Below are 21,763 nucleotides of genomic sequence, written 5' to 3' on the forward strand. Positions count from 1 at the left end.
CTAATCAATCCTGTAATTAAACTAAGCTTTGGACCAGATGTAACTGAATGAGTTCTTTGGCCCCCTTTTATATTCTCGCGCACGGGCATTCGTTTGCTCACTCGTTCACACAACAGATCTAATGGCTCGTTTGTTCTGTAGCAAAAAGTACCACTTTTCATTATGACCGACGACGAGGTTTAAAAATATCGAGGGAAGAATCCTGTGTTTATTTCTTGAAAATGTAAGGCTGTGTGGGTTGTTGCGAAGGAAGCTAGAGTAGGTCTATACTATACATAGCGCCTTTTGGTGAGTAGATTATATAGTGCAGGCATATAGGCTACTATACATGGACTTTTTAAAGTGAGTAGATTAGCTAGTGTAAATATACGTTATGTATATATGTATATGTATGGCATATTTTAGTGAAGAGATAAGCTAGTGTGGGCCTATACTATACATGACACCTTTCAGTGAGTAGATTAGCTACTGTATGCCTATACTAAACAGGGACTTCTTTTAATGTGTAGAATATAGCTCCAGTGATCGAAATGTTAAGGTAACTTTTGTATCTTGAATTCAAAGTAAATTTTGAGTGTAACTAGCATTTTGTATATATTCATCGTTGTAAGTAAATATTTAATGTGACTCGTATTTTGTATTTCTTTATCGTTGTATTGTAATAAACCAGGTCATAAAAATGTCTATACATAACAGGTAAACATAATGGTAAAACCTTATAAACGTAAGCCACAAAGCCAGGATACTAATCGCTGGGTGGATTCCTAAAGCCAGGTATAGTGGCAGAAGAGTTGGGTGGATTCTTAGAGCCAGGTATAATGGCAGCTGAGCTGGGTGGATTCTTAGAGCCAGGTATAGTGGCGGAAAAAGTTGGGTGGATTCTCAGAACCAGGTATAGTGGCAGAAGAGTTGGTGGATTCTTAGAGCTACGTATAATCGAAGCAGAGCTGGGTGGATTCTTAGAGCCAGTATATAATGGCAACATTTGGGTGGATTCCTAGAACCATGTATATTGGCACCAAAGTTGGGTGGATTATTAGAGCCAGGTACATATGAGTAGCAGCAAAGTAGAATGGATTCTTAGAGCCAGGTATAGTGGCACCAGTCCGGTTAACTCTTAACATCTAGCCGCGATGGGTAATGAGTGTTGCGTAATTTTAAAAAAGAGGCTGAAATTTCTAGTCTCATAAAAATTAAATAAAAAAAAAAGGGGTGGAGGTGGGAGGTGGGAAGGGGTATGGATGCACCCCCCCCCCCTTCCATTCATCTATAAACTAGATAAACGCCTATGCCGAGGTGGAATGTCGATAAAAATAAGCCTACTGTGTTATCTCCTATTGTCTATACACCAATGATAAGTCCAGTGGTTATCAAAGATATGTTTGTGTCGCAGCATAAATAGTTTCAGCCACGTTTGTTTGTTGTTCCGACCGCCAAACAAGAGGCCTTTACACGTCTTTCTATCAAGCAGTGTTAGCCAATGGGATATTTAAAATATGGTAGATCTAGTCTGTTTCATTAAATAAACTTTCGGAGTTTTCACACGGTAAGTTTTCAAAAATGTTTTAGTTACAGAATCTTTTCTTTTAGTACACTTATAAGGATAATTATTATCTTTACATTGGCTTTTGACAATACACTGTTGTCTGTTTGACTTTTCTTAGAAAAAAAGGAGAAAGGAGTTGTTATCGAGATTTAATGATAGACTCTCCTGTATGTTGCGTTGATTACAAAATTACAATCTAACACGTTTTGGTAAATGTGGAAATAGACACAATTCAAAAAATAATATTCCATTTTTGAGTACTTTGTTCGTACTCCCCCCCCCCACCCCACCCCCGAAAGTCTCGAGTTTGATTCTCAAACTTGATTGCGTAGGAGGTCCTTGAATCCACCCAGCCAAAATGGATACCTGACTAAGGTTAAAGAAAGTAAAAAAAAAAGGCTCGACATAGCACTGATCACGTTATTTCTTTCATATACTGATGTCAGGGGAACAAGTGAACTCTATTTCATCTACCCTATTGACCATCATGTCCAAAACTGTCATCTCCTCTTTATTTTTGAAAGCACTCGCTAATGATATCCAATTGATGAAATGAATGGAATTTGTAATGAAGTATATTGATTGTATCATCAGGTAAACACAGCGAGGAGACCCATCATATCCCTCCTCTACCAACTCAAGGTAACGGGAAGCGGTGAAATCCCATAATGCACGTGCTTAGGCGAGAGTTCCAAGTCCGCAAGATCTTCTACACGTATCTCAATGAGAGGGTTTTCTACTGTTGCCAGGTTGGTTGTGGGCCTTTACTTGACTAATGTTTGGTTGTGGGCCTTTACTTGACTAGTGTTTGGTTGTAGTCAGTTTGGTTGTAGGTTTACCATAGTTGTTTGTACGTTTTCCATAGTTGTTTGTAGGTTTACCATAGTTGTTTGTAGGATTACCATAGTAGTTTGTAGATTTCTACTACTGAGTAAAATAAGATTTTGTGTTTGAGATCCTTTGCTGTTCTATTGTAGCATGATGCTAAAATCCTAAATATGAGGGGATCAAGGTGGTTTTACGCTTTTATATTTCTATACGTGATAGATATACACTAGTACTACATGAATATGGCACTAACTCAATTCAAAAAGTGGATATCTGTTGTTTATCCCGTGTGGTTTTCACATGGTTACCACGTCTCCGGGCGACCAATGAAAGGCGTGATGGTATCTCCTCCAGAAATGGCCGATAACAACAAGTGTGCTTGAATAACAGTTGGGCGCAGCCCGAATTTTATTTTTAGCGGGGCAGATCTATTAGGACATGCAATAGACGAGACTCTAATTAAGTGTTCAAATGTTTCCTGACACCTAATTACTTCACTTGTGTCAGTGAAGAGTGTTTATTGCTACATTAGTAGGCAGTTTAGTAGTTCCGGTAGTCACGTTACGCCTGTTGATCGATACCGGTGGTATGTGCGTCCTTGGCAACAAGCATAGGGGTTTGGCCCAGTGGCGTACCGAGGTCGGGTGTCACCCGGTGCGGCACTTAATGGTGTCACCCCCCAGAGGCGTAGCGACCCTTCCCGGGGACAAACTTTCAAGTTTTCGATTTGCACCCCCCCCCCCCTCAAACTTTCGATTTGCACCCCCCTCCCTCAAGTTTTTCTCTATATATTTTGCTATTTTTTGCCTTGGTGTCACCCCCCTAAATGGTGTCACCCGGTGCGGTCCGCACCCCCGCCCCCCCCCCTCGCTACGCCCCTGGTTTGGCCATCAGGGTTAAAATACTCTCACTTCACTAAAATATTTACTGAGCCGCAGTGAATATTAAGCCTACGGTTTATGTCTAATACTTTAAGCAGGAGTCACTACACTCAAACCTCTTACAAAAACCACTTTTGTATTCTTGCAAACTGTTTTAAGCATCCTATTGAAAAACGTCTCCTCTGTTATTCATTCAAAGGACTACTATCGTCTGCTTCCGGGGTTGCCAGGTGTTGACCTCTAGAAGAAAGGGTCATTGTGTATTACAGGCATCTCCTCCCTCCCTCTGGGGTACTTTCACCTCCCTCCCATGTAAATAGAATATATATATATATATATATATATATATATATATATATATATATATATATACACACTAAATGTATACAGTAATTATATACTTTTACCAGTACCCCTCACCTCGGAGAAAAAATTGTGAAAGAAACCATGAAAGCAGTGATACAAACTGTTAATCCTTAATCTCTATAACGAGTTAGGAAGTCATATACTCTGTCTATATATATATATATATATATATATATATATATATATATATATATATATATATATATATATATATATATATATATATGAAATCACCAATAATAGTTAAATGTTCGCCTATAATATATAATTCACATGTATTTATTTTCTTTGCAGTGGAGATGGCCTCGTCCGGTCTTTGTCATTATTCGTGTGGCTCTCTGCCTTTACACGACGTATGGCTTTATTCATTTAATTGTCGACACGTACACAGCCACAGAGGACACCGCAAAAGTTGAAAACTACCTGAATCATACAAGTGGACCACAAGAAGATAGCTTGAATGACTTACCGATGTTTGTCTACTTTACGGTGTGGTCGTACTTCCTGCTCATGGTTCACATGACGTTAGCGGCCATTTTGGTCATTGTGTTTTATAAGTACGTTTTTTTAAATTTAAAAATAAATAGCTAATTTTTTTGCCCCACCATAATCAATCTCACTTAATTAATGAAGTTTTTCTTTCTTTCGTCATGGGAATGCAGTTTATCGACAATGCCTAGTTGCCAAAGCCTAAACGCGCGCTTAATTGTTGCAGGGGAGGTAATTCTGCTAGTATCTGCTGAGGATCTTAGCCGATAAATAAAGCTAAAGTACTAACACAAGTAAATCAAGGGCGTATTCAGGATTTTGGCGTAGGTGGAGGCGGGAGTACACTGGGATAGTTCCTCATAATATACCTTAGAGAATCAGTGCCCTCGACTCCACCAGGGGGGGGGGGGGGGGGGGGCTGATGGCGAATTGTAAATTTCCGGGTGTGGGACGACGACAACGACACTGATTAAAGTAAATATTATCTATATAAACAATGTTTTTTTTAATTCGTCGCAAGTGGGGGAGGAGGGGGGGGGGGAAATAGTGACCCCTTCATTGATGCCTGAGATAAATAGTGCCTTTAACTGAGTAATCAAGGTGGTGGCCACTTTAAAATTCCGGGGGTAGTGGGGCACTATTTTCTATAGGTAAAAGCTATATTTTTTGTTCAGTTTCGTCGCGTGGGAGCGGTGGTTCGGACTGCAATCCTTATCGTCCCCGCTTTCAACGTGTGAATTTAAACGAAATTCAACATTTATATACTTCTGTTGAAATCCCACTGGGTGGTCTCATAGTGTGAATGTACCCGAGAGTAACATCCCTTTGTTGAGTGTAGACCAATCAACTGATAATAATATTCTCTTGCTGTCTGATAAAAAACACAGGTGTTATGTAATATATTGGATGCTCTAACACTAATCTCGGTCATGTAAAAATAGCTGACATGAATTTAACCCGACATCGATAAGATTAATGTAATTAAACAATGAGAGTGGGTGATGTATCATACACAAGTGCAGGCCCTCTATTTTTGGATTACCTAACTGATTATTTATCATACGTGCCTAGTCGTGTCAGACACTGACCTCCCATTGCATGTGCCCATACAATTAGTAGCCTACATATTTTGTTCAGGTTTTCTACATACAGTGGCGTAGCGACCCCTCCCGGCGCCCGGGGACACACTTTCAATTTGGCGCCCCCCCCCCCATATATTTTTTATATTTGTAACAACATGTATTCTTTGTTGTTGTGGGTTAGCTTTCATACAGGAACCCGAGCAACAGTGGCAACTTGAAATGACAACTTTATTTACACTATGTACAGATAAATCCGTGGTACATCCATATTTGAAGATCAACTGATATAGGTACAAATAATAATCACGACTCCAAGTCATGGAGACATCTTACATTCACTGCCCTCGTTCCAGTCCCAAGTCCTAGCACACAACACCCGTTCACCTTTTTGCTCTTCTTTTATTCACCCCTTTCTCTCCCCTTACGTCAATGAGCGATCTCACCCAAAACACGGAAAAACACATGACGATCGCTCAGACAGTCCTTCCGCTAGCCAGGTACTCTTCATTCATGCAAAACACAATATAATAAAGATACATAATAATACAGTCTGTGACACGTCCCCCCTTCGAATAAAATTTTGTGTAACAAAATTTATAAATACAATATTAGTAGGGCAGGATCATGTGCCAGACAACAAAATTTATAAATACAGTATTGGTAGGGCAGGATCATGTGCCAGACAACAAAAAATTGTGTACAACTCAAAGTAGAGTAAAATATATTCATTTTAGACTAAGCACTTGTAGTCATAAATTTATAGTGCATACAAATACAACAGTATGTAGTGACTATATCAGTGATAATTAAAATATGTCAGTGTTTTGAACAAAAACTTTAAATGTACAAGCATTATATTTAATATTTAATGCATCAATATACATTCACATAGGAGGAAAAAATATTTCAATTACCCAATAACTGTAGTATAAACAAGACAAATGAGTTTAATAAATTACCAAACGAGTCTGGTACATGACCTTATTACCAAACATAATACATAGTTGAAATTATCAAAGACTTAATTCAACTCCTAATTTAAATAACTATATCCTATGTGGTAACAAAAAACTTCCTTATCATCAAGGTATGTTATTACCACGCATGAGTAATATACTTTGTTGTCTCCCCTATTTGACCCATTTCAGTCATATCTAGGTCACAACACAACCACATTCCTGCCTTTCACAGGTATTGACTAATACACAATTCAATTCATCATTGAGACTTCCGTCTTATTGTTATGCGGAATAAATAATCTCTAACTTTTACTTTATACATTATTCCCTGTTAATTAATAGTATAGAATAGGTTTAACATAATACAGTTTACATTCTTTAGATATAGTACACAATTTCTGTTTACTCAAACACATTATTTGATATTTATATATTACAGTTACAGACTGTATAATATTAATATACTGTCAATTGATAATTTAATCTTAGCATCCTCTATAGCATGAGTAATCGTTCTCGTGCAGTTGACGATGACCTGTATGCCATCTCTCCCTCAAATTGTAGCTTTTAGCTGTGCTACCATAATCATTTCCTAGATTTCGTGTAACTTGTGTTACTTCATTTGTTTTAATATTCTCCTCTGGTTTCTGAACAACGTCAGTAGTTATCTTGCTTTGTGTACGTTCGTTTGGTTCATCAACCAACTTAATATAAATATTATGGCATTGCTTTGGCCTCTCATAATATGTGTTGCGTCGGTAACTTCCATTAGTATACCTATTCACACTTTTGTTATTCTGATTTGAACTTGATACATTATTCCTTAAATTACTGTATTTCTCACATGACTTTCTGTGTACATAATTTTTTCTTCTCTGATTTGCCAACCTATGCCAACATTGATTTTGGTAATGACCTGTTTTTCCGCAGTAAAAACATCTAGATTTTGGCTTCTTATAAACATGGTGACTGTATTCATAGTTTGCTAAATTTCTTTTTCTTTCATTCTGTGCATCAATGACATTAATGACATTCTTATTAACATGGTGACTGTATTCAAAGTTTGCTACATTTCTTTTACTTTCATTCTGTGCATTTTTATTAACATTGTAGTTTGTAGATATTTTTTCATCTTTCTTAACTTCCTTGTGCTTCTTTATTGATTCTAGTTCACACATAAATTTCTGGGTTAATTTCTCCATTTCTTTGTTAAATTTATCCTTGAGTTCTAGTATATCTTCTTTATAGTTTGACTCCAATTTTCGAAGTAAATCTTCAATAGGTACGTTCTCTTCATTGTGGCTTATTAAGTTCACTGATTCATTAATCATCATTAGTTTATCATGATTCCTGCCATTCTCCGATGGACTTATTAAATCATCACTGCCATTGACTGATGGGCTTATTAAATCATTTTGACTGCCATTCACTGATGGACTTATTTCTTGTTTACTACCATTATCTGATGGACTTATTTCTTGTTGACTGCCATTCTCTGATGGACTTACGATACAACTTTCAATAATATTCTCGTGTACCTGCGTTTGAGTCAATAAAGAGTCAATCTTAAGACATTCTAATGTATCTGTCACCTTTAAATCATTATTAAGTTCAACCTCTGTTTTTTCCTTGGGTTTCAATTCTTCCTGGACTATGTTACTTAGTTCTTCATTCCAAAGGTTGCCAATATTTACTTCTTCAAGTTCTGCTTTAAATTCTGTCTGTTCACTTTCTAATTTTGGTTCATTTGTGTCTATTATAGCTTTCATTTCTAATAGTTCTTGTTCATATGCTAGTTCATGTAGGCCTACTTGTTTTTCCATAGTTTCAGCCCTATTATCTGCTCTCTGTTTTCTGTTTCTTTTTTTTTTCTTTCCTTTTGGTTGTACAGTCTCCTCTGCTTTATCTACTTCTGAAATGTCTTCTTCTTTATGCATGTCTGTAATAGCTCTTGATCTATTACACACTATTTCTATCACATCATCTAGTTCTCTCAATACATTTCCATGAGCTCGTCGGGGTTGTTCTGGTACTTCGTCCCATGCTTCTTTTGCTTCTTCTATGTCTTTTTCAAGTCGATTGGTTGCCCAGGCTATCTGCTTATTCATCTTCTTAATGCCTTGCGCCCTCGCTAGTGCTAGATATTCTTCAAAACATGACATTTTGATATATTTTCTATTTATGACATAAAATATAAATTCATTAGTTGACAATAGATAAATGTTAATTAATTTACAATACCCTTTCTTGTATTCTGGCTTTGTTCAGTTGATTAGAGACATCTAGTAATCCAAGAAAAGTTCATAGTACATATATAGTACAAAAATAGTTCACTTTGTTGATTCCAAAAAGTTGAAAAAAATTCAAAATAGTTCTAGTAGCCTGTTACAGAGTAGAAATTTGTCCAGTTTTAGATAAGACATCTTTAGGAACAGTTACAAAAATAAACTTGATCTGCTAAATCCAAACAGTAGAAAAACTTGAACAGCTAATCCATATAGAAAAAACTTGAACAGCTAAATCCAAACAGTAGAAAAGAAACACTAAGACTTGATCGGCTAAATCCAAACAGAAAAAACACACAGACGATATTTACTCGACATTGGTGAGACAATATCGAAATAAGGTGATAAAAATTATCACGTTGATGACTTGACTTGAACAAAACGTCTGACTTGACTACAGCAACCCTTCTGACTTGAGTGAAGATAGATGACTTTCAAGAACTTGACGTACTTGGTAAACAGTGGAAGACCACAGACTGTAATATCTCCATTTCTGACATATGTAGCACCAATTCTTCAACCACTTGTGACATCATAAGTAACAGTAATACAATGTAGCAACATCACTTTATTGCCTCCACTTCTGACAGTAGACGCTCACTTCTGACACCATATGTAACAACATGTATTCTTTGTTGTTGTGGGTTAGCTTTCATACAGGAACCCGAGCAACAGTGGCAACTTGAAATGACAACTTTATTTACACTATGTACAGATAAATCCGTGGTACATCCATATTTGAAGATCAACTGATATAGGTACAAATAATAATCACGACTCCAAGTCATGGAGACATCTTACATTCACTGCCCTCGTTCCAGTCCCAAGTCCTAGCACACAACACCCGTTCACCTTTTTGCTCTTCTTTTATTCACCCCTTTCTCTCCCCTTACGTCAATGAGCGATCTCACCCAAAACACGGAAAAACACATGACGATCGCTCAGACAGTCCTTCCGCTAGCCAGGTACTCTTCATTCATGCAAAACACAATATAATAAAGATACATAATAATACAGTCTGTGACAATATTTATAATTCAAAATAGCAGCTAAAATGAGCTTATTTTGGCACCTCTAGGGTCGGCTCCCGGGAACATATGTACCCCCCCCCGTCGCTACGCCTCTGTCTACATATGTTCACCATACGCCCCCTTTTCTTTATTTCCAGGCGGGCAGAGGCAGACGTCACAAAACTCAAACTACGACCAGTCAGCATCTGTGAAATTACATCAAACAACCAAACCGAACTGGAAACTAAAAACCCCGCGAACAAAAACAGTTTTACCGCCCAAACTGAGGAGATTAACAACATTGTCGACAAAGTCTATGTCCCGGTAGATGGCAGCAAAGAAAACAACGACAGAACGCTTTCTTCAAGTGAAAGCCAACAGGAACCGACAACACAAGCTGACCCCAAACGTCGACTGTCCGCGTATGAATCTTTTCGGAGATTCCACAAAGACAGCGTTTCTCTGCACACCAAAATCTATTTTAAGATTTCCTGGTGCTTGTCTGATGTGGTTAGCGTGTCCGCGCCAATTGTCACCATCATCTTCTTCTGCGCCCTCTATCCTCAGATGAAAAGTACCACTTCCGGTTTATTGGACATTCAAAACACAAACGTCCACGCACTCAATTTTGTATTCGTAATTATAGATCACATGATCAGTGCTCGACCAATCAGATTGCTCCATTGTTTATCCCCTTTAATATACGGTGCTATTTACATAGTATTTTCAGTAATCTACTGGTCATTCGATAAAAACAGGCATATTATATACCCTGGGGTTTTGGATTGGAATAAACCAGGGGTGGCTGTGCCTGTCGCCCTCGGGCTAGCTGTTGTGGCTATACCTTTACTACAGTTGGCATACTTTGGTATGTACCGAGCCAAATGTGTCATCCACAAAAAACTATACGATTGTTCTTTTAACGGCGACTTGGATTAAAGACAACACATCCGTTTACACTGCTTAAACAATGTTGATTTAGTTTGTAAAGTTATATATTTGTAGTTATCTACACACGCAAGCTGCTCAATGTTTTGAAGCTTAGACTACACACTTCAACAGAAGTCAGGATGTAGGCTATCAATCATTGCCTCACAGTGACCAGCGTTGTTGTCAGCTGACTTTTAAAATGTCTTACTTACTTGAAACTTTGAAAACGGAACAAAAGATAACTATTTACCAACATATATGTTTTGTATTTTTAAAAAGCTCTTAATGTCTACGGAGCTGAGATGCTCAGCTTTCAATCCTTCCAATATATCGCAATTTAAATGACTATTGGCAGAAAAGAAATACGTTAAATGTATATATCATAAATATATCATATCATATTATATACAGTTTGGTAACGTCTTTGTTCCTGTGAATGGTTTAGGGGTGGTCATAAATGACGTCAAACTCGGAGGGGGGAGGTCCGTAATTTTGTGACGGTGTGTGATGAGGGGGAGGGGGGGGGGGGGTTCAGATGGTTTGATGTCACACTTCTGCAATATAAAAAAGCAAAGTTAGAAAACGAGTTTTAGCCGTTATTTCGCGTTTTAGAAAACGGTTTTTATAAATTGTAATAGGAATTAAAATACTCTATGTTGACAGAGCTCAGACACGATTTTGGAAAAAATATCAATGTTTTAAGAAAAATTCAACTATAATTTTGAGGGGGGTTGTAGGCTGAGATGTGACGTCATTTTAGGGGTGGGGTCTGGCTTTTTGTGACGAGGGGAAGATGGGGGGGGGGGGGGGGGGGCGAGGTACAACTCGTCAAAAAAAGCGTGACATCATTTATGGATGACCCCCTTAGTAAGTTATTGACATCTTGGTTCCAGTAAATGGTTTTGGTAGCCTTTAGACGTCTTTGTTCACGTAAGAACGGCCCTAAACCACCATTCAGTCTGTTGAAAGTATTAAATCATTAACGAACCACAGATCAGTCTCTGTAAAAATACTTTACTCTTGCACAGTGCCACAGCTATTTACCTCGAACTTCAGGAAAAATCGCGTGAAGGCCAATACGAAATTATTGTTACTATTTCATTTTTTGTAACGTTTATCAACCTCACGTATTTGACAAAAACAGTATTTTTTAAACATGTTATAGCCTACATAGTATTTTTGTGTAAGCTTTTTGTGTTATGAATATATATTTTATTTAAATAAATAAAATTTAAACTTAAAGCTGAAACAGATTTTGTTATTTTAATGTTTTCCTGTGGACCTGTGAGGGGGGGGGGGGGGGGGGGAGGGCACCCCTCACCCAAAGAGTGGCCTGTAAGAAACACTGACAGTTACACATTGTCAATTAAACAAAAAACATACTTCCCCCATTATCCAAAAATTATATGATAAACAGTGTTGTTCCAGACTTTTTTCTAGGGGGGGGGGGGGGGGGGGAGGAACTTGAAATTTTCGGGGGTGGGGGAGAATAAATTTTCCGGGGGGTGGACACTGTTAAAAGAATATATGTTTTTAAATAAATTCCATGCCTGGAAGAAACTCTGTATGTAACATGTTCCGCACATTTCATAAACATCCCTCATGTAGCACCTTGTCTCACGTCTACGGAAATCACAAGGTGTGTGACGTAATGTATGGACAACGTTACTGTTTACGTCCACTAAAGACAACATACATTTGTCAATAAAATTACCAGGAATGAAGCCCTTTTGGCCTTACAAATAAGAAGTCAAACTTCGTATCAGATAGCTGGTTTTGGACTTTCCCTTGGAAAAACAACATTGGGGCCTCTGATCTTTTTACCTAAACAATTTTAATTATTAGTATAACCACAACTCGTACTGGGCTAAACGTAAATAGATTTCATATATCTGAAGCTTTTTGTGCCTCCTCAAGCATTGGTCAGAGCCTCCTCACAGTTTGTGGACCGCTGGAAGGCCTACAAAATATTATTGTATTAAGCAAACTAAAGGAAATAACAAACACATTATAGATCTCAATATAAAGCAAATATCGAGTTATTAATACAATTTATGCTGCCATTACCCATATTTTATGTTCACTCATTAAAAAACCAACTAACAAGTTGAAGTTTACTGATGTCATCAACATTTCTTAGAGACTTTCGAATTATCATAATATAGTCTTGGAGAGACATACCACTTCCGGTTACCGGAAATCACTCAAAAAGTTGACAGAAAACTACACATTTGACATGATCCTTAGTTAAGAAATTTCGTCAGCCTAACTGAAACGGTACCTAAGGTATAGTGTTCACATACACACACAGACAGACTTACAAACAATATTGCAAAAGTAAATTTTCCTGCTTGTGGAGGTGTAAAACATCGAGAATTGTAAAAATCTTGATTTTGATGTTTTGCACGACTGCATCTCGTATATTAATTATTACGAGCCGGCCCGCGGCATAACATACGACGCTATTTAGTTGTTTCTAATTTTCAATAATTCATAATTTGTGAATTCGACAGTACCAACGCTGACACTGAAAATATTTCTTTAAAACACTATAAGTAGCTCGTTAAGGACCATAACCCCCCCCCTTCCTTCCCCCCCCCCCTCCCCCCCCTACGTTTAAAATCGTTGGCTCTGCTTGTAAACATTTAGAGTGAACACAGCTCACTAAAACCATGTAGGGGTGGGGAGGTAGGGAAGAGAATTATATATATAGATAATAATTAAGAAAGTAAAAAAAAAGATAATTGATGTGCAATAAAAATGTCTACAATTATTGTTAGAAAAGATTACAATATAATTTTTAAAATGTGTTTTACTGCCAATACACATGCTACACGTATATTTTCTTTTATTACTAAAAAAAGCAATTGATTGCAACAAGTGAATAATTTAAAAAAAAATGTGATACAAAGCTTAGCAGTAAAAAATTTCAATATAGACTACATGAATCAGCAATTAATAAATCGAGTTTTGCGAAACTACGCGTCAGTATATTTAGCTCATTGAAACACAATAATTTCACCCGGAAGTGAAAGCTTTGTATCAATGGCTACTCCCGGTAGTCTCACTATGAATTCTGAACTTGTAGATCAGTTTATGGCTGTTACGGGTTGGTTATTTCGTTAACCTATTAATATTCCTTTTAGTTTTTTTTATTTTAGATTTATACTTTATATGTAACAAATTCCGACAAACATATTGATTTAAAAAATCAAAAGAAAATAGAATGGCTCAAATCCTGTCTGACGTCTGTCAGCTGTGTCTCCTCTCTTGTTTTTTTTACTGACCAGTTCTCTACTTCTTAGGCCTACTTCAGACTTGCTTCTTAACTGTTGTCTGTTACTTCTTGTCTAGAATATAGTCATCTAATCTAAATTTGATTAAGATCTACTGCTGAAATTTTCTGATCTGTTGCCATTTTGTGACTTGGTCCCTGTGTTATATAACTCAAACTGGGTTCTATAATCTTAAATAATCTATAGGCCTATCATTCTATTATTAGATTTTCTTACTAAATCTAGAATTTACCCAAATTTCAAATTAAACATGACTACTGAATGATAGACATCCATATTTAATCCATTAGGGACTAATTTTGAAGTTTTTAGTTCGTTTTAAACTAAATTACTTAATTTAATATTTATTGACACTCACTGCCATGGACAACACATCTCTCCATGACAACTCTTCTTACCCCTGAAGGCACTTGAAGCTAAAGAGAACCACAAATGCGGTTAGACTTTTTAAGTGGCCATGTACCCAGAGTTCCCCACTAGTGATCATCAAATAGCGGTCACGTGGTCAAAAAAATAAAAAAAATTTGGTTGTCATTTTTTGGCCACTCTTATTAAAAAAAGGGTTGAAGATATTTGATTTATTTTTTCATAGAATGATAAAACTAATAATGCTTTACTAGGGAAATCAATTTTGTGATAGGGAGATCTATATTTAAAAAGTTATATTATTTTGAATGACACCGACTTTAAATTTAGCCTACATTCCCCAAAGCAATTTCTGAAAATGCTTTTCTGGCATATTTAGCCTTGCCACCTATAGCATGTTTTTATAACGTGAAAATCCGCCATTTTACTCGTGATAAACATTTTTAAAAATAATTCTAAGAAGGTCTCTGGAACTAAGTCGAAAAACTCGCCGGAAGTCATGGTCCAATCCTTACGCCATGTTCTGGTTAGCAACCAAGGACGCTTTTAAGTTAGTGAGCCTCCCTACTATTATCATGTTTACCACAGTTATGCAGTGAGAGGGTAGAACTACCTGATCCAATATTATATTTCAGTACCACTACCATTTCATTATGTCTAGCCATGCAACAGTGCATCTTGAGACACGACATCAATAATCAATGCTTACAAATGATTTGACAGAATGACATTTGTTACTAATTCCATTTATTGCACTATAGAAATAGACATCGGACAGCTTGAACAAACAATACTAAAACTGGACATCCTAACCCTAACATAACACGAACAAGACTAACTAAAGCTTCTTCCCCGGCAACAACGAACTCACACTAAAACGTCACTTTCTTGCGTACCGCGTCACACTTTCACTTGTTCAGTATTATCGCTTCGCACCAGCATTCATGCGCACCAATTTCCCTAGTCGAGCATGCATCATAACAGTCCCCTTCATTTTCATCTTGCATTGAACCTATGTCCTGACATTGACTACTACAGTACTACATTGTTTATAATAATATTTTATTAATAAACAATCTTTACAGTCAAACCTTAGCCTTAAGCTAAAATTTTAGCATAGTTTAGTGACTTTAAGTTACTTATAGATCTAGTACAAGTTGCTGCAAACAAATTCAAATCTGTCCCTCCCAGTGTCCCCAAAGTCTTAGCTAGTCTTATCGGCACACATTTCAACGCAGGCGCTATAACCCATAACTGGCTCTATACCCCCCTTGTAGTCTTCTAGGCATTTTTTTTTTTTGCTAGTGCTAGCAGGAAATTTGGTGGTCATGCGGTTGCACTTTGAACAGCTTGGTGGGTTCAGAGTTCAACACTCTTGGGATCCTTAATTATAATATTGCATTTAACATTTTATCCACACTCTAACTAACTAGCTTAGCAGCAGATTAGAAATGACCTCAGGACAATTGAATGACTTAATTCTTGGTGTCAGTTTTGAAAATGTGACTTTTTTTATTTTTAAATTTAAATATCAAGTAAAATGTTTTTTTCCCTTGAAATGTCCTTATCAATACTTTAAAGCTGAGCAGCAGCTCATTTTGATCTCTTTGTATCCCCATTCTAAGATATTAGAACATAGAACAAATCTACAGAAATTTTTTATAAGTAAATTGTTTCAATTTGAGAAAAATCTGATTAAAAATTCTATTATTGCCGACTTCATTGTAATGTTACAATCTTTATTCTTCTACATGTTAGATCTTTGTATCAAGCAAAATAAAAACTATTTGTTTAATTCTACTTTGGAATTATTATAAATTGATCTTGGCAGTATTATAAAACCATTGTTACATTCAAAAGTTTTTTGAATTTTTAGAAAATGGTACATTTAATTTAATATTCTAATTGATTAATTTTCAACAGGAGCTGCTCGTAATATAGCTATAAATCTTCTAGAAGCATGTTCCGGAAATTTAGATCTTGCTGTGGGTATGCATATTGACAGTGGAGGGGCTGGACCATCTAACAGAGACAGGGATGATGGTTTGCATGCTGTATCTGATGAAAGGTAATATTAAGATAAAATTAAGATAAAACATTCTTCCTCTAGACATATATACACTTTAGTTAAACAGCTAACACTGTTACATAATTCTCTAGGCTACTGCAATACAATTTTTGTTTATTATGTATTAACATTCTGAAATTGCTTTTTTCCAGGGATGATGTTAGAGCTCCTATCCCACAGAGAACTGAAGTATTAGTTGAAGAAGACACAAGCAAAATAGGTTAATTTATTTTGTTAATTTATTTCTTACTAGAATACAGTTAGAATACAGTTTGGAGGTAATAGTTAATACTACAAAGTTTTACATTCTTTTACAATTTATTTTGATGACTAAATGTTTTTTTTTCATATTGCATCTTTAATTATTGTACAGCCAATTGGAGAATGAGAAGACCCAGGCGACAAGCACCTTCTGTATTTGATGGCTTTAGAGATTTTCAGTCTGAGGCCTGTAAGTTTAAACATCCTTATATTAATTTAATTGCTTTATATGGAGGATTGAAGGGTGGTTAAATTACCTACACTATAAATTTGTTAGTAACTGTATGTAGTAATCAGGGGACTACTTTGTCTAGCAGTTAAACTAACACGGAGTGGTCTAGCGGTAGAGAGCTGGACTACTAACCAGTAAGTCGAGTTCAAATCCGGGTTAAATTCAGTAGATCGTCCTGAGTCAACCCAACTCTGATGGGTACCTAACTGACTTTAGGGAAAGTAAAGGCGGCTGGGCATAGTGCTGGCCCCACTATCTCTTCATATGCCGAGGTAACAGAAACAAGTGAACTCTACTTCACGTGCCCCATAGACCGCCAGGTTTGAAAGGAAACTTTAAGCTAGCAACATATTATTTTGATTGAATGGTGCAATACAACAGTTGATGTTTAATAACTTTTCATTTTTGTATAGATCATTATGATGAAACATTAAAGGGAAAGAAAGCATCAAAAAAGAGAAATTTGGAAGATTTATATCGCCCTCCTGTTGACATCACATATAAAGGAACATTTCAAAATGTAAGCTGTTAGATAAGAAAATTCAGATCAAAATAGTTTCTGTTTTTGTTAAATTGTTGAATTTGTTTGTCTATATGTTTGTTGTAGAATTCATAACATTTTCATAAAGTAAGCAAGAAGTATCATTTGTTAAAAAAAAAGGCTCTTGATTTTAAAAAAAAGTTGATTTTGTATGTAATAGCTCCTAAAATTATTTTTAAAGGTAAGAGATGCTGGGTCAGTCCAAAACAAATGGTTGCTAGTCAATGTACAAAATGTACAAGAATTTCCTTGCCAGTTACTCAACAGAGATGTCTGGAGTAATACAGAGGCCCGCAATATCATCAAGGAAAATTTTCTTTTCTGGCAGGTTTGTTGTCAGCTTTTTTAAATTGAGATTAAGATAAGCAACCAGGAAATGTTTTGACATGGGTGAATGTTGTCATTAATATCTAAATATGATTGATTTTTACATTTCAGTAGTGTTTTGTGATCAGGCTGCAAATAGACTCGTATCGCTCTCCCTGTTTAGTTAAAAACTACACATTATGTAGGCCTACATATAATGATTTGGGATGGCGTGGCCTAGCTGTAAAGTGCTAGACTGCTAACCCAAAAGTCTCAAATTAAAATCCATGTTCAAGGTAGTAGATCATCCCTCAGTCCACCCAGTTCTGATGGGCACTTAACCGACATTAGGGAAAGTAAAGGTGGCCGGGCGTAGTGCTGACCACACTATCCCTGTATATGTCGAGGTTACAGAAACAGGTGAACTCTACTTGCTCCAAGGACCTTTAGGTTGAAAAAAGGAACTATACTATACATATAATAATTGTAATTGAATATACTTCACAATGATATACAACTTTTAGTAAAGATTCATTATTCAAAACAGATCATGTTCTTAAATTTAGACAAGAAAAAATAATCAACTTTTCTTTGAAAAAAAAATGTACTTTATGGAAAAATTTATAATAAATTTTCAAGTAATTTTCTTAAATAAGCAAAAGTACATTACATTTTATACTCAGAAATGGATTAGATTAGTATTAAAATTAATCCTTTTTTCACTAACATTATGCACGAACATATCTGTTCAGATGTGGTAACTGAATGCAAATGTTTAATAAATGCTGTTTTGCAATTGCTTTAACAAGCAATTTCTAAAAATACAGTCAACTGTATGGAACATTTGCAAAAAGTAAACTCAATCTAAGTTAACAACTACAGTTATATCAGTACTTAAAAATATGATTAAAACTTTTATCCAGCAAAACAATATAATCAAATGCTAGGAGCATTGTACTTATCTAAAAGAAAGTATGCAATGACACTAATTTTATCTTTAAGGTATACAATGACAGTGAAGAAGGCAAGCGTTTCATGCAGTTTTACAAGTTAAAACAATGGCCTCATGTTGCTGTCATTGATCCATTTACAGGTGAGTAGTTTGCTAGTTCTAGGAATTGGCAACAAAAAACCAATCATTATTGTAACACAGTTTACATACAAATTATTAGCCCAAATTGCATTAAAAAGAAATCAATAAGTTGAATTAACAATGCTTATGAATGTAAAACTTTTAAACACTCCATGTATTGATACTTAGCTGTTCTAAGAGGAATGGGGATTTTTAAGAGTAACACAGAATTAAAAATCTACCTTTGCATTGAAATTTTGTGGCTACATTGTTCATTAATAAACTAATGTTAGAAATGAGAATGGAACATACGAAATGTACTTATTCGTTTTTTTTTTATAATCAGGAGAAAGTCAAGTTGTATGGAACAAAATATCAGATGGGACTGTTTTTTGTGAAATTGGTACGTTAATTGTGATATTTCATTATTTTTGAGTGTCTGATAATAGCTAATTCTTTTTATTGAACACTTATGCTATTTTTTAAAACCTGACACTTAAAACATAAGCTTTGTCAGCTTTCTTGTGTCCTATTAAATTTTTTTTTTTTATTGCAATTCAACTTTTTTCTGTTTAATGTGTTGCAGCTAAAGATTTTCTTGCCTCCTGTCCAGTACCTGACACTAGTATTGCATCACCTCCAATTAAAAGATCTAAAAGAGTAAAACAATACATTATTTTATAATCATTCTATAGTAGCTAACAAAATTTCACCTAGAAATAACTTAAATGAAAAACACTTTTTGTAATTTCTTATACTTAAACAGTAGTGTATTAACTTAAAATCTTTAAAAATTTAGGAACCATCTATTGTTGATGCCAGCGAACAGGAACAGATGGAAGCAGCAATTAAAGCATCCTTATGTGAAATACCTCGCCCACCCAGTTCTCCACAGTATATATTAGATTCAGACTCCGAACTGGATAATGACTCTGATTCTGATGATGTCATAATGTCTACACCCCCTGGGTCATCCAATGGCCATAGCTCATCAAAACATGAACGTTTAAAGCAGTTATCTCCATCTGCTACAAACAATTTGTCTTATGCTCAGCCGGAGAAATTTGAAGCATTAAAAGTGACTGGCCCTGCAGATAAATTACAGGACAGTCATCGCCCGCTTCAAGTAGACACATCACATGAAGACCCATGGGATATATTAGGCGGTTCATCCAGGCAGCAAGCAGCTCAAGGTGTCAGTGTGTCAGAGAACTCATGGAAAAAATATTGGGGACATCCCTCAGGTAGGTTTTGTTTTTACAGTAACAGATACTTAGCTTGGACCACTGGATAGTTTTACTGTAGATTATCTGCTTGGTTAATATTTAAACACGTTTATGAAAATTTTTGATGCGGTTCATAAATTTTATTTAATTTCTTAAAAAAAGGAACTAGCATATGTATATTTTAAACTTTTGTTTAAAAAGTTATTTTTGTTCTAGGTGTAATGAGTCGAAAGATATTTAAAAACATATTAACATTAATCATCAAATTTTGTATTGAATTAGTTAACATTTAGCCTAGCTATGAATACATGTCATGCACTTTTCATGCGTAGATCCACCAAGTCGAATTATGATGAGATTTCCAGAAAATAAAAAAGAGCAGATTGAATTGCCATCTTCTTCCCAACTCAAAGTAAGGTTTTTACTTATTGTTTCATTTTTTAATAATTATTTTATCATTAATTAATATTTAGATAATTTCATTATTTTATTTTCAACTAGCTTATTTAAAATCTTACTTTTTATATATTCTAGGCTTTAACTGAACTTTGCAATGCCAAAGGTTTCCCATCTGATAAGTATGAACTTGTGACAAATTTTCCTCGACGCAAACTGTCTCAGATGGACAGCACAACAACTTTAAAGGATGCTGGTCTTTTCCCTCAAGAAACTGTGTTTGTGCAGGATTTGTGATGGGTGCCCTGTTTAAATGGCCATAGAGAGACTAAAGAATTCAGTTCACTAGGTGGAGTGAAACAAACATAATTGTACATGTGTACACTTCGTTTAAAGAGGTCCATCATTACATGTGTACACAACAGATAAATTATTAACTAAAGAAAAAACCTGGATATTTTTATGTATTGGGATACAAACTTCACTGGTATCAATACAATGTATATATGTATTTATATAAAATATTTCAAACTACAAAAGATACAGTTATAGTTATAAGTTCATGAATGCATGTGAAATACAATATGAATGTCTTCATTTTCACTCCTTATTTATGTTCATCCCCAACTTGAACAGTTGTCCTGCCACTTCCTCTAGTGTCACTTAACTCAGGTTACATTCACATTAACTTTAAAAACATGTTTAGCTCCATTTATCTTTGTTTATGATATATTGGGCTCAGTTTTGCTGATTATCCTGACAGAGATGTATATGATACTACTATTAACTGACATTATTATTGCGTTGTTTCAATATTTTAATGCTGTGGACATATTGGTGCTACTTATGTTCCTTAATAATTGTGAGTTGCAAATCAAAAACTAGCTGTCACTAATCCTTACTATATGTGAGTTTTGTTTAATGCACCATACTCAAGCATTATTTCTAGGGAAAGTTTTTTTTTAAAGGTTGTAATCAAGATCTTTGTTAAATAGCTGAGACGGTTTTTATATCAAACATCTGCCCTTGTTCTCGCAACATTTCAAAATAACTAACATCGATAATTTATGGGGGCTTAAGGGGAGTGAAGAAATAGTTTACATGACACTAGGATTTGTATTAGGTTAAATATTAACTTGTTTACACTTTTTTTGAATTTATTCTATAATTCTACCACAATTATATGGGCGAACAGCTGAAATTTTACTGTGTTGTTTTTGTTTCCTTTTTATTTTCAATTATGTTGTGATGAGTACCTGATCAATACTTTGAAGCCATGTAAATATTTTAGAAACCTACTTAAAGAATATCTATGATATTTTTACCCAAGGCCTTCAAAAACATGTAAAAACTTTTTTCATGCACAGAAAAATAAGAGATTAATAATTAAAATTTTTTTTCTTTAAAGAGGTTTCAAGAGTGACCAATGCTTTTATTAGAATATCTTAAAAAAGTTAATTTTACTATTGTGCAAATTAAAATGTATTAGTTTTTAAAAAATTATTTAGCAGTTAGGAATTAAAAAAATATAATACAATATTTAAATTTTAAAATCAATAATTACAGTAGTTATCATTCTTTATTGAGTCACCACTCCACATATCTTAAAATGTTAGCTTAAAA

The 21,763-nt window shown here is 35.3% G+C and overlaps 2 protein-coding genes across 4 annotated transcripts; both read left to right on the forward strand.

Moving 5' to 3' along the window:
* The first annotated feature begins 124 nt into the window (after positions 1–124).
* Positions 125–10,891, forward strand: LOC131939495 (uncharacterized). Of its 3 annotated transcripts, none has more exons than XM_059297824.1 (4): positions 125–342; positions 2,141–2,295; positions 3,916–4,178; positions 9,605–10,891. In XM_059297824.1, the coding sequence occupies exons 2-4, from the start codon at positions 2,215–2,217 to the stop codon at positions 10,383–10,385; spliced, it is 1,125 nt and encodes a 374-aa protein (XP_059153807.1). In that variant the 5' UTR covers positions 125–342; positions 2,141–2,214; the 3' UTR covers positions 10,386–10,891. The 3 variants fall into 3 exon arrangements, with proteins under 3 accessions (XP_059153807.1, XP_059153806.1, XP_059153805.1); XM_059297823.1 differs by having other exon boundaries at positions 125–288; XM_059297822.1 differs by lacking the exon at positions 125–342 and adding an exon at positions 1,374–1,546 and having other exon boundaries at positions 9,605–10,890.
* A 2,501-nt stretch (positions 10,892–13,392) lies between these two features.
* Positions 13,393–21,346, forward strand: LOC131939503 (UBX domain-containing protein 7). The gene is made up of 12 exons (XM_059297833.1): positions 13,393–13,485; positions 15,962–16,106; positions 16,259–16,326; positions 16,480–16,557; positions 17,013–17,119; positions 17,322–17,468; positions 18,449–18,539; positions 18,865–18,921; positions 19,105–19,178; positions 19,318–19,762; positions 20,077–20,156; positions 20,279–21,346. Exons 1-12 carry the CDS (start codon positions 13,422–13,424, stop codon positions 20,435–20,437), a joined length of 1,515 nt encoding a protein of 504 aa, XP_059153816.1. The 5' UTR covers positions 13,393–13,421; the 3' UTR covers positions 20,438–21,346.
* Positions 21,347–21,763: the final 417 nt, after the last annotated feature.

Source organism: Physella acuta, unplaced genomic scaffold (genome assembly GCF_028476545.2).
Source record: "Physella acuta isolate Inbredline_101_S28 unplaced genomic scaffold, ASM2847654v3 ptg000281l, whole genome shotgun sequence".
In the NCBI taxonomy this organism is placed as follows: domain Eukaryota; kingdom Metazoa; phylum Mollusca; class Gastropoda; family Physidae; genus Physella; species Physella acuta.